This window comes from Plectropomus leopardus, chromosome 2, assembly GCF_008729295.1.
Source record: "Plectropomus leopardus isolate mb chromosome 2, YSFRI_Pleo_2.0, whole genome shotgun sequence".
Classification (NCBI taxonomy): Eukaryota; Metazoa; Chordata; class Actinopteri; order Perciformes; family Serranidae; genus Plectropomus; species Plectropomus leopardus.
This window is the reverse complement of record NC_056464.1, coordinates 7,750,449-7,763,732: the sequence shown is the minus strand read 5'-3', so window position 1 is coordinate 7,763,732 and position 13,284 is coordinate 7,750,449. Positions and strand designations below refer to the sequence as shown.

Below are 13,284 nucleotides of genomic sequence, written 5' to 3'. Positions count from 1 at the left end.
CCAGGTGGTGCTCAAGAACCCGCCCTTTTGTCCTATGACTGGATAAGTGCCCTTTTGCGTCCTTTTCTATTTCAGATTGTACATTTGCAACCTGTTCTCGTTCCCCGGTTGTCAAATACTGATGCTTTGTCATGACCTCAGGCGTGTAATAGCGATGCACAGGGAGCCCTTTAGTGTCTCTATATGACGCACAGCTGAAACACATTGTAACACGTGGTTAATGCTGTGAAACAGTCGCAGTTAGGTTTAGAAGAAAAAATCATGTTTTAGGTTAAAATGAGTGTGTTTGTTACATACTGTAATGTGTCATAAATACGTTGTGCAAGTGAATATAAACCATGCACTCTTATATATTATATATTTTGTATGTGGACACTGTATCATGGACACTATTTAAGCACCCATCTACTGGGGACTATGTGTGGACACTTGGCTTGTCTGTTTGTTTTTGTTTTGCCTTTTGGTGTTACTCAAGCCTTACTTATTTGTTTTGTATTATTTTTCTACTTTCAGTCCAGTGTTCTTTCTGTGTAGATTTTTATTTTTTTTAATTTCTTATAGAGATCTGTTAAGTATTAATTATCTGCATTAGTGTGTGGGTGATGAAATAAATAAATATGTGACCTACTCAAATAAAACATGTGTACACAGTGTACAATATAGCTTAAGTATAACTAGGTACTATTCAGACTGTCGAAAAAAAATATCGCAGACAGTTGCCACATTACAACTTTGTTTTATCGCAGTAAAAAAAAAAACAACAACACATTTTTGCAGTCAAGTAATTTCAAACAATTAAAAAAAATAAAGAATATATATGATAGGATGAAAATTACATGTAGGCTAATGAAGATCTTTACAGCCATTGCATTATCTTGTACATCAATTATGCACATTTCCCCCCAAATAAGGCCACATTTTATTAAACAGCTCACTCGTACAGTTTTTAGAAAACTGACATATTTGATTAACTTTTCATTAGGCTTATTTATTGCAGGGCTACACACTGAATTGTTTCAAAGATTTATGCTGTTACCTTGTAGTTCATATAACTGTTGTTGCTACAGACTGAATGAAAGCATATCTATAGAACATGTTTATTCTGCTAAATAGACATTAGTACATTCTGTCACTGTGAGAGGAAATTAATAAAAAATAAACTTTTTTTTTTTTTATTTAACCGACGTCCGGAACGTGGTTTTACATCGAGAAGGTTTCTAGACGGAACATTGAGCTGGACGTACCCGGGAACATCTTTGACTTATTTTACAAGATGTTTTTCTTTCGTTTACTTCCGTCTTTGTTCAGCAAGACATCGTAACCATCCTTTTTAGTCTTGGCCTTCAGAATCAAGAGGAATAATGTGATAATAAGAACGATTTAGCGGTGCTATTGTCTCCTGACGTTGCGCCACGTCTATAGATTACTAAAAGATGAACAATGAACAACCTACTCTACGCATGTGCTCCTAAATCACGGCTACAGTCAGATATTCCTCAGTTTAGTTTCGGTAATTCGCTAAGAATTAACTGCGTAAGGTAGCATTCCTGCCACCACACGTAAAACTAGTTATTACTGTCCAGCAACCTCTTTATATTTTAGCATTTCAATACTTTTCCATGCTTTTTTAATGTCCCTTTGAATACGACGTTGAAGTTAGCTTTCAGTTGGTGGCCTCCGATTCAGCAGTTTAAAGAGAAACGTAATTTACAATATTTAACGACTGATTCTCTTTTACTTTGGCAATAGCATGTTAGACATTTGGTCTTAAACTTAATTTGTGGAACCAATATTATATTTGTGGTGATGCAAAAAAGGAGATTTCACAGATTATTCACATGTAGATGACACTGAATCAGCTCCATCAATTTAAACGGGTCAAATCTGGACTAGTTTATTCCAGACATACAAATATGATTTAAAACACAGTTTCACATCTGAAAACCATTTATTGTCTATGTGGGGAAAAAGCAGAGGAGTTTGGTTGGTTGTCTTTTTTTGCATTTTCACAAATCTGAAATTTTCTTTTTCTAAATTCATAAATAAATAATATAGTGACGCCCCCCCCCCCCCCCCCCCTCCCAGAATTTAAAAAAAATGAAATATAGGTTTCACAAATCTGAATTTGCGTTTTAAATCATCTTTAGCACTTCTGGAATATTCTAGTCCAAATTCGACCCCTCCATGTTTTTGATCTAGAGCCTGTGCAATGTGGTCTAAATGAGAAAATGCAGATAAAACTCCCTCTTTTCTTGCATTTTTACATATAGAATAAAAGTGACAAATCTTGGAAATGGTCTTGCTGAATAGAAAGCGACGAATCTAAAACTAACTTCAGCGTCACCGTTTCAAAGGTGGAGATAGTCCTCTCGGTATCACGTCATCTTTGGCTCCACATGATATGAATGTTTGGGTGACATTTACCCGACGCAGCTAGCACTTCCACACTAATTTGTTCAGAAAGTTAAACAAACGACAAAATGTCAGCTACTAAGTAGCGCTAAACGTAGCTAACTGCAGTACATAGCTGCTCAGTCAAGCTAAACCCGACAGCTAGCTACACGGCGTTTGTTAGTGTAGCTAACTTAGCTAGCATGGAGTATCTCAGGAAACCCCTGTTTACTTTTACCCAGCAGTGGAAACCCCTCAGCTGTATTCAACACAGATATTGTTCTAAATCAGCGAACTTTAGTGTGGCTTCAAGAGAGAGGAAGACAACTGTAGACAAGTTCAAGAGCCAGGTATCCTCTGGTCCAAGTTTCCAGGACTTTATCAGAGGAGTTTCAGTGAATAAGAGTTTTGTTGCAGATGAAGAGTACAGACATGGTTATCTCTCTGAGGATCTGGAGCTGGGGAATTCAAGGAAAGGTCAGTCTGCATCACTGAGAGCCTTCAAGTTTGTTTTTATTGTTTGGGACCAATACTAAACTGGTGTTTTGTGTTTATATTCGAGTGTATTTTGAAACCTATGGATGTCAGATGAATGTGAACGACACAGAGATAGCCTGGTCCATACTGCAGAGGAAAGGATATCAACGCACAGTTCACCTTAGTGAGGTAAAGAAAAGGTTTATATAACTTTAACATAGTGTATTTTTTAAAACCGTGTACTTAAAAAATGATTGTGCTTACAGGCAGACGTTGTCCTTCTGGTAACATGCTCCATAAGGTAAGATAATGTTGAACACTTAAAGGAAAATGCTATGTTTTGGGGAATAAAGTAAAAGACTGCTGATTGGAGTGACAGGTTTACAGCTGTTTAACCCGACTTACAACCTTAATTCCAAAAAAGTTGGAACACTGTGTATAATGAAAATTAAAACAGAATGATTTTTTAATGTTTTATCTGCGTGCCTGCGACCTTTGACCCCTCAGACTGCACTGCATTAAAATCCAAAATGATGGTAAAAAGCATATAACAACATGGGCTCAGGAACAGTTTGGAAGACCACTGTCCGCAAACACGGTTTCATTGCTGTGTCAACAAATGGAAGTTAAGATTTGACCAAGTGCCCATGGCATCATGGGTAACTTCATATCCGTGAAGGCTCCATGAATATTGAAAGGTGCATACAGGTTTTGGAGCAACATATGCTGCCATCCAGATGACGTCTTTTTCAGGGACGTCTTTGCTTATTCCAGTGAGTCAATGAGGCACATTCTCCACGTGTCCCAACAGCGTGGCTTTGTCCTAAAAGAGTGCAGGTACGAGACTGGCCTACCTTAAGTCCAGACTCCCATTGACCATGTGTGGAGCATTTTGAAGCACAAAATATGACCACTGAGACCCGGTCTGTTGGACAACTAACGTTATGTGTCGAGCAAGAATGGAAAGAATTTCATTTTCAGAACTTCACCAATTACTGTCCTCAGTGTTGATAAAAGACTAGGTGATGTAAAACACTGCTTAACATCCCTCTCTCACAACTTTCTTGGAACGTCTTGCAGACATCAAACTCAGAAAGAGTGTATACTTATAAATAAAACAATCGGATTATTAGTTTGAACATTAAATATTTTGTCTTAGTACAGCGTTCAGTTGAATATAGATCAAAAAGCATTTGTAAATAATTGCGTTCTGTTTTTATTTACATCTCAGAGTGTTCTACCTTCTTCAGAATTGGGGTTGTACTAAAATTGCCATTACACAGCTTCTGTTAGACCAAAGAAACTAAATTTGAATCTCCAGCTGATGGACAGATTTCTCCTTTGACAGAGAAAAAGCTGAACAAACTATATGGAATCGACTACAACAGCTGACAGCTATGAAAAAGAAACGGTTAAAGACCCACACACCAATGAAAATTGGGATTTTAGGTAAGTAATTTCACTATTACACACTTATTTTACTGTCTGAAAGAAGCAGAAGATCTATAAACGGTTGTGTTTGTCCAGGCTGCATGGCAGAGAGGCTGAAGACAGAGCTTTTGGAGCGGGAGAAGCTTGTGGACGTTCTCGCCGGTCCAGACGCCTACCGAGACCTCCCCCGCCTCCTGACTGTAGCTGACGGAGGTCAACAGGCGAGCAACGTGCTGCTGTCGTTAGAGGAGACCTACGCTGACATCATGCCTGTCCACCACGCTCCTCAGGGACACAGTGCTTTTGTGTAAGTTGTTTACCAAGAAACTATGATTTTTGGAACAGTGACACGTCCTGTCCTCTTCTACAACAACACTGTGGCTTTTTATGGAAGCATCTGATGATTCTTTGTACGTTTCTTGCGTTTGTAGGTCCATCATGCGAGGCTGTGACAACATGTGCAGTTACTGCATTGTCCCCTTCACCAGAGGGAGAGAGAGGAGTCGACCCGTCAGCTCCATACTTGAAGAAGTTCGGATGCTCTCTGACCAGGCAAGTTATAACCTGAACACTTAAATTGTTGCAGTTAACCCTTTCAGTCATTTTTGTTCCTTTTCAGTACTTTCCGAAGTTCCTACGGTCATGGAAAACCTGGAAAAGACATGGAATTTCAGAATTACATTTTCTAGACTTAAGTCATTAAAAGTTTTGGAAAAGTCATAGAATGTTGTTGTCTTTGAAATCATAACATTGATCTTCCGTGGACAACCTTTCACATAATGTAACATAACAGCAAATTAGTTTTCTGGAGCTGACTACGAGACATAGCTACAATTTATCTGTATGATTCTATTTTTGTGCAACTGGTGACAATCGCCTTAGCAGTGTGTGTGATTCCACTGAGTTATCAGCCTGATCAGACAGTATGTTACAATATCAGCTGACGTCATGTGAGCACACTTGGAGGTTTGCAGTGAAGCATTCAGGTCTTTTTCCTTCCATTCGTCCATTTCTGAAAACCATTCATAATTTACGCAAATATGTTCATTCTTATGGTGCTAAGCTTGTTACAGTAGGCTAAATAATGTGTTGATAATGGAACTTGTAGAGTAAAACGTCCCAGTGCTGTTATACTCTGTAACAACACTCGTAACTCAATCAAGTTACTTAGTCAGACCTACCTGTTGTATAATAATGTATATATTAGTGAATGAATAATTTCATCTCTCTCTGACCAGTTGTGTATCGGTGGATGTTTTTTCCAGGGCGTGAAGGAGGTGACTCTGCTGGGTCAGAACGTGAACAGCTACAGAGACACGTCCGAGGAACAGTTCTGTGGCTCAGAGCCGACCGCGCTCAGCCGCGGCTTCAACACCATCTACAGAACAAAACAGGGAGGTCTGCGATTCTCCGACCTGCTGGACCAGGTGTCACTCATCGATCCTGACATGAGGATCAGGTTTACCTCCCCTCATCCCAAGGACTTTCCTGACGAGGTACATGAGATGCTTTACTCACTGAACACACATTCTCAACTCAGTGTAAATATAGATGTTCCTCAAAGCGCCTTTTTTTCCGTTTGAACTCATTTTGAAACAAATCCCTGTGGGGAATTCCGTGTATCGATTGGGCTGATTTAGTGGTCCTAACATGCTCTGTGCGCTGCTTTTTACAGGTTTTGCATCTGATCGCAGAGCGAAGGAACATCTGTAAGCAGATCCACCTGCCAGCTCAGAGTGGCAGCAGCAAGGTCCTGAAAGCAATGCGCAGAGGGTGAGACAACACTACGTTTTCATCAAAGCAAATCTCTTTGTAAACTTGTTGACGAAGTGTCTTAATATGTCACTCAGTGTCACTGCTCTAACAGCATGTCCTTTCTTCTAAAATATACAGCTACACGAGAGAGGCCTACCTTGATCTTGTAAAGCACATCAAGAGAATTATCCCAGGTAGGATATAAAAAGTCAAGTGTCTTTTCTTTCTTTATTTTGCAATGATGGCAAGAGTACAAGTATATTTTTAAATTATTGCAACTTTCAAGAAATTTCACTCTAGTAACAGAAAATGGCTTGTGTAAAACTGGGATGAAAGTGATAAGTAGGTCAGCTAAAATGTAGGCTCTGTCCTCACTGCAGCGGCAGTGGGTTCGATTCTGGCCTCGGCCCTTTGCTGCGTGTCATCCCCCCTCTCTGGCCCTTTCATGCTTCAGCTGTCTTGGTCATTAAAGGCTAAAAAGCCCCAAAAAATGATCTTTAAAAAAAAAAAAAAGTAGAAAAGTGCAATACTTGAAACCAAAGAGCAAAAGTAAAATCAAAGATTTTTAAGAAATACTCAAAAATGTACAAGTACATTTAAAAAATGAGCATGGTTTATGAGTAAATGTTATTTGTTACTCCACCTCTGTTCATTTCTCAGTTTAATAGACAGAAGTAAATCTTGGCATTGTACATTTTTGCAAACCACCTATGCGTTACATTTGTACATTTCATATGTACGAAATTAGTGTTCCCGAATGGACAGTATATAAGCTGACTTTGTCATCTGGAGGTTGGCGGGATGGCAGATGGTGTGACACCCAACAGACACACCTGCCAAGCTGCAGACCACTGTTCGAGTCCAACAAACAACAGAACAGGTTGTTTTATTAAGCGGGTCATTGCCATATCTTCCTGCAGATTTTTAGCCACCAAATGTGCATGTTTTAGAAACACATATCTTTTTTTCCAACTGGGATAGTACAACAATAAGGGTTTGTTTTTACACACATTCATTGAAAAACATCTGCCATCGAAAATAGACTTTATATTTTTTGTAGCTGGGCCATTCATTCGGGGTGCTGTTAGAGCACAGAGCGCGCTCGAGGCAGAGACGGAGCCGCAGAACTTCAGGCGCAGTGAAAGTGAATCTTAACCGTTTGTTCTGCTGGGTCTAAAAGTTTGCATTCACTTGCAACAACTGCTCCTTTCATCTGTCGATCTGATCTGATCAACTCTGATCAACAGATCAATTACTCATCCAGCAAGTTAAAAACTGCTGCTGAGGAAAAAATGAACTCACGGAGAGCTCTGCCTGTGCTGCGTTTAGAGACACATGGCTTCCCCAGCATTGATTTGGCCAGCAAAACCAATTATTTTTCAAGCCCAAACATAAACATTTCCTAACAATAACAGGTGGTTTTTGTGTCTAAAACTAACCAAATGTTACCCACCACTTTGTTGAAACATAAAGTTTCAATGTGTCCGCTTTTTAATAACATACAAATGTAACAGATCTGTGGTTTACAAAAACGTAAAACTCAAACACTTTTACTGGCGATGCGGTTGGTACTTTACACATTGATCAATAGCTTATATAACAATTGTAGGTTCATATAACACTAATTTGAGTAACGTGACTTCATGAAATAAAATAAAAAAATCACAATTAAATCACACAAAGAATCCTACTGTGTGGAAAAGCCCAGCTGACAATAGCCTAAAGGGTATTTGATTTGGTGTTATCGTCTTAATAAAGTGGCGTGTGTTAACATAAATGACGTGTCTGTGTGTCAGAGGTGAGTCTCAGCAGTGACTTCATCTCAGGCTTCTGTGGCGAGACAGACGACGACCACCTGCAGACTCTGTCACTGATCAGAGAGGTGGGCTACAACGTGGGCTTCCTGTTTGCGTACAGTATGAGAAAGGTGAGCTCTCGTGGGTTTGTAATGTACAACTGTGTTTTAGAAATAAATTCAGATTGTTATCTCTCAAGTGTTTTCAGTCGCCCCATAAATAATCTAGTTTTACAGTAGTGTTCTAACCACAGTTTCCTCACTCAGAAAACCCACGCCTCCCATCGGCTACAAGACGACGTGCCAGCTGAGGTGAAGCAGCGCAGGCTTGAGGAATGTATAACTGTGTTCAGAGAGGAAGCTGCAAGAGTTAACGCTGCTCTCATCAGCAGCACACAGCTCGTCCTGGTGGAGGGAGTGAGTACTGCACACATGACCAGCACCTCTTTCAGAGGATATGTTGTTTATAACAATGCATGAATTAAAATGATAGGAGCCCTACTCAAATACTTATTTTATTAAGGTGCCCCTGAAAATAAATCCAGACACTAAAGAAGCTGCTGCCTTTCTGCACACCGTCGCCCTGTGTTAAAGATAGCTTAAATAGAGATGGTAGTGGCTACTTTAAGTAGATAAGGTGAAATAATCATAGTTTCACTGTTTAGCCATGCTAGTAGTTTTGCTGTAGGAATGCCTTGATCAGCGTGGATCAGTCAGTCGGTCCAGCTCTTTGGTTTCAATGGAATATCTCAGCAACTTTCAGATAAATTGCTAAAAACATTAATGGTGCCCAAAGCATGAGAAAAAGTGATCCATGGATTTACTTCCCTTTTCTTTTCAAGTATAAAACACTCATATTACACTAATGTTCTGTTCTATTCAAAACGAGGCCTTAGGGCTGGGTGAGGTCAACATCAGCGTCAACAGTTCAACACATGAGTCAAAACTCAACATTATTTTTCTTCATGAAGTCAACTGTCTGTCATTAGGACAAAAAAAGTGTGTAACAGTGTGTAAATTATCATAAATTCCATAAAATTCAGCACAGCGTCCTGGCCGTGTTTATAAAATACAGTATGCATGGGTGACAGGTCTTTTGCAGTCATCTTAAACATTTTTTTGTTGCTAATTATCTATAAGAGCATACAAACACATTTTGTAGATATTTTCGTCATAGATTCCTCCTGTAGTTTAAAACGGGTCGAATGACATCAATCCATTATTATGATAGCCTAATCAGTGCAGTGCAGTCCAGAGAGTGAAAGAAACTATTGATCTGCTAATTCATGGCTTTAATAATTTATAATTTAATGAAAGGCTTCTCGCATTCGAATCATCTTTGTTTGTCATTTGAGTTTTCTTTATTCTTGTGACAGCAGCAGCTTGTTGCACAAATCTCTGTTGTTATTAATCATTAATCACACTTTGGCAGAGCACCAAAAAAAACAATATGTTCACTGCAGCATTTTCCAATATTACTGTGTCACAAAGTCAGGCCTCACCAGTATTTCCTTCAAGTCTCAATTTGAGTCTTGAAAGCAGCTCTCATTTTAGCTTGTTTATGATTTCTTACAATAACAGTTACTTTTGGGACAAATAGGATAGGATTTAGGATTCGGACAAATATCTAGTAAATTTGGACTGCAGCAAATTTTTCAGGACATCTGGTCACCAAATATAACCGTAACTGTATATATTCCTTGTGAAAGTTATTCAGTTTTCCTTTTAATTTCTTCCTTTACCACGACTTTTATATGGTTTGTTCAATTTATGCTTATGACTTAAATATTTTATGTATCTTTTAATACATTTCCTGTGTGTGTACACTGGAGGGGGCAACAATTACATTTTTTCATACAGCCCTGTGTTGTATAATGACAAATTAAAAATTCAATCCCATGCCAGTATGTCGGGGAAAGACTGATTTGCTCCTACTGAAAATACGGTTGTACTATATACATACACTGTAGAAATTCTGAAATTGAATTAGTAATGTGTGACACTGCTCGCAGTGGATCAAAGTATCAGTCCTGTTCCACTTGGGGGTTACTGTAACCTGTTACCAGGCAACACTGCTCATCTCTGGTTTTCACTTTCATGCAGGAAAGTAAAAGATCTGCCAAGGACCTGTGTGGGAGAACTGATGGCAATATGAAAGTGATTTTCCCCAAAGAGGACGTTGCTGTTCTGCCTGCTGAATCCAACACTGCACCAGTCAGTGCTGGGGACTATGTGCTGGTGAAGGTACGCTTTAATACATATAGATAACACATCTTTAAAGATTGGACTTTTTTTTTCAAAGCAGAGCCTGGCTGATCAAGCCGATGTTATTAGTAGATCTATTTATTACACATATTTTGGTATATGGTATGTTGAGTGGTACAACAAGCTGCAGAACAGAATGCCAAAGATGGCTTTGAAGTCAATTACAAACCTTGTCATTTTCCATCAGAGCATTGACTTTATTTTTCAATTTAAAAATGTCAGTACATATGTTTGTCATAATTCAAACTGAATTTTAAGGCCCTTAAAATGTATTTTCTCATCAGATTCTTCGTGCAGGATCTTGCATAGACACACTCTTCTGTCATAGTCTCAAAGCTTTTGGTAATGTCTCATTAACATTTCTGTATTTAATTTGTATGTTTTCGAGTTCAGACGTACATCCCCTTTTCTGAGCAATGTCTGAAGAACACCTTGAGGAAAATGCTTGGACTCAATGATGAACTGATTAGATTTTAGTGGTCAAAGGTCAAGGTCACTGTGACCTGCGGTCTATCCTGTTGTTGTTAACACAACATCTCAAGATCGCCTTTAGGGAATTCTTTTTAAATTTCGCAAAAACGTCCGCTTCGAATGTTGTTCAAAGGTCAAAGTTTAAGGTCACTGTGACCTCATAAAACTGCACTTTTGACAATAACTCAATTATTCATCTGCTAAGTATGATAAAATTTTACACAAATATCTAATAGGATATAGTGAAGAAATGATGTTGTGTCCCTCAGGATGTAGAGATACATTTGAATGAGAGTCCTTAATCAAACAAGACACACAAAGGAGTTTGATTGAATTGAATTTTAAAGTGTAAATTAATATAATTAGTGATGAATCTTTAGAATTTGTTTTAAGAGAAGCATTTAAGCTTTAAAGCCAACTTTTTCATAGGCTGAAATGTTTGTTACCTCTGCCAGGAGGTTGTGTTTTTTGTTTTTTTTTGTGTGTGTTTTTTTTTCTTTATTTTTTTCAGCTGGAATTTTTAAAAACTACTTGCCCAATTTTCATGAAATCTATGGCCATGGTGTAGGTCTGTGCTACAGCGCCCTTCCAGTTGTTTGTTTTTATAAACAAATATAAGTTGATGTATTTTTATCTCAAATAGTGATTTTGCTATAACACTAAAAAATCTAGTAATGGTGAGGCTCTGTTTCATACACTGAGAAAATGAACTTAAAGATCTGAATAAAAAAAATATATATCTCAAGGCTGGAAATGTCTCTATACTCATCCTAAAATGAAAATTCCCCCTCAGAGTGTTCAGATGTAAGAATACCTTTAGTACAATCATGTTAAACTCATGTCCAGCTGTGACACACCAACCATTTTTCAACCACTGTTAAAAAAGGCAAGTTTAAAGTTGTAGCATTAAGAAAAAAACACAATTTAAACAATCATCCCTGTCAGGAGCTTTATTAAGACATTATCTGTCAATTTGAAAGAATTCATTAGACAATTATTCATTCTTTGATGTTATGTGTCTTTAACATAGATACTGTCAGCCAACTCCCAGAGCCTGAGAGGCCGAGGCCTCAGCCACAGCTCCCTGAGAGGATCAGTGAGGCACTACGAGACTCTGCCAAGCCACCGGCATGATGAACATGTGGCCTCAGACTCATCCATGATTGAAAGGTGCTCTTGAATGACACAGGTGACATCACAAGAAACAAACTGTCACTCTTTGGGAAAACTAGCACACTGCCCACTTCTCTTGAATGACTTTGAAGACACACGGAGGCTGTTATAACGGGAATATTGATCATCTTACAGTCACATTGGACTCCTTGAATGGGCTGTGCAATATTTTATTTATACAGACAGTAAGTATTTGTTTGTACACATTAAACTGCTCAAGGCTGCATTTACACGAAATCAGGGGTTGCAATGAAAATGGCTGTCTTACCATTCATTTGAGTGTGGGTAGTGTGTCTAGACTCTGGTGGTGGGACTGCAGGTGAGGCCAGGTTAAAAAAAATGCAGCGGTCTGCATCAGATGGTTTAAACATAATCAACTGTTGGAGAAACGCAAAACAATATCATGCTGTCATGGCCAATCATTTAACAGGTGATTAAACCCAAAGATGCCCGCTGTCCATGGGAACAAGAAATACAATGATATATTGGGTAAAAGAAATAACAAAGTGTGTATTAACAGCAGTGTAAAGGCTACTATCCTACAAAGAAGAGCACTTGCTTTGTCTGTGTGTGCAAGAACGTGTGTCATTTGTGGCAGTGAATACTACAGCGAAGGAATTCTGCAAATCAGTCACTAAGACAGCAAAGCTGGCTTTCACACTTGGATCTCCCACAAAATGTCCTTTTATGTAGCATTCCCACACCAACGCACAACCCTGGTGATCCACCTGATTTGGTGTGACTACAACCCAAGACCCTTTTTTACACCTGGTATTATCAAAGGTATTGGATGATCTGATCACAAGTGGACGGCTCTAAAGCCCCTTCCACCTGCATCAAAAACCCACTAACACCTGCTTACATCTGGCTTTTTAATGTAATAGTAAAGATTATAATGAGCATTCACACCCGGGTCAGTTGACTCTACAGTAGTCACGGGTGTTTATCGGCTCTTGCTCCAATTGGCATTGACAGACACACAAAACCTGGGTGAATGCGCTAATTATAGCCCTCTACCGGCGAGATGCAATGATGGGCAGCCACAAAATACTGTCTGTCTTCATCTAAGCAGCATCGAACAAAATCTGAATAAGTAAGAGATATACAAAGATAAGTAACACCGTAAAGTTTTCACACACTTTTGTCCATGCTGCTTGCTACTGTTTACTAACCTGTTTTCTGGCCTGTCTGTGACGTCGAACATTACAAATAAAAAAAACCCACACAGAAATGGATACTTGTCTGCTGCAGTCATGTACACAGCTCTGGTCTATTGGCAAAGGAAAAAGACAATAGAGGACATATTTAATGGGTTCACTTTTAAAAAGGGCGTACACAAACTTTGGTGGAAAAAGGGTATATGTCTGTCAGGTCACATTTGGTACTGGAATGTGTCTCCACATGAGTCTCAAATGATCACTTTACCACTCAATTTAGTCACCCGTGACGTCTGTTAACATCGTGTAATCAGAGCCTACAATGCTGAAACTGGTGTGGGTGATGTAAATTCTAATGTTTGTTTAATA

The 13,284-nt window shown here is 38.8% G+C and overlaps 1 protein-coding gene across 1 annotated transcript; it reads left to right on the top strand.

Annotated features, from left to right (window-relative positions):
• The first annotated feature begins 2,407 nt into the window (after positions 1 to 2,407).
• cdk5rap1 (CDK5 regulatory subunit associated protein 1) lies at positions 2,408 to 12,595 on the top strand. The gene is made up of 13 exons (XM_042499334.1): positions 2,408 to 2,868; positions 2,954 to 3,057; positions 3,135 to 3,169; positions 4,217 to 4,317; positions 4,396 to 4,606; positions 4,731 to 4,851; positions 5,565 to 5,795; positions 5,975 to 6,072; positions 6,193 to 6,248; positions 7,851 to 7,981; positions 8,117 to 8,266; positions 9,953 to 10,093; positions 11,616 to 12,595. Exons 1-13 carry the CDS (start codon positions 2,595 to 2,597, stop codon positions 11,763 to 11,765), a joined length of 1,803 nt encoding a protein of 600 aa, XP_042355268.1. The 5' UTR covers positions 2,408 to 2,594; the 3' UTR covers positions 11,766 to 12,595.
• Positions 12,596 to 13,284: the final 689 nt, after the last annotated feature.

Bases quoted from the DNA above. Each gene is read 5' to 3' on its own strand.
- cdk5rap1 (XM_042499334.1), top strand. From the start codon at position 2,595: ATGGAGTATCTCAGGAAACCCCTGTTTACTTTTACCCAGCAGTGGAAA. The intron at 2,869-2,953 runs GTCAGTCTGCAT...TTTATATTCGAG, and splicing joins GCTGGGGAATTCAAGGAAAG to TGTATTTTGAAACCTATGGA. The intron at 4,318-4,395 runs GTAAGTAATTTC...GTGTTTGTCCAG, and splicing joins AATGAAAATTGGGATTTTAG to GCTGCATGGCAGAGAGGCTG.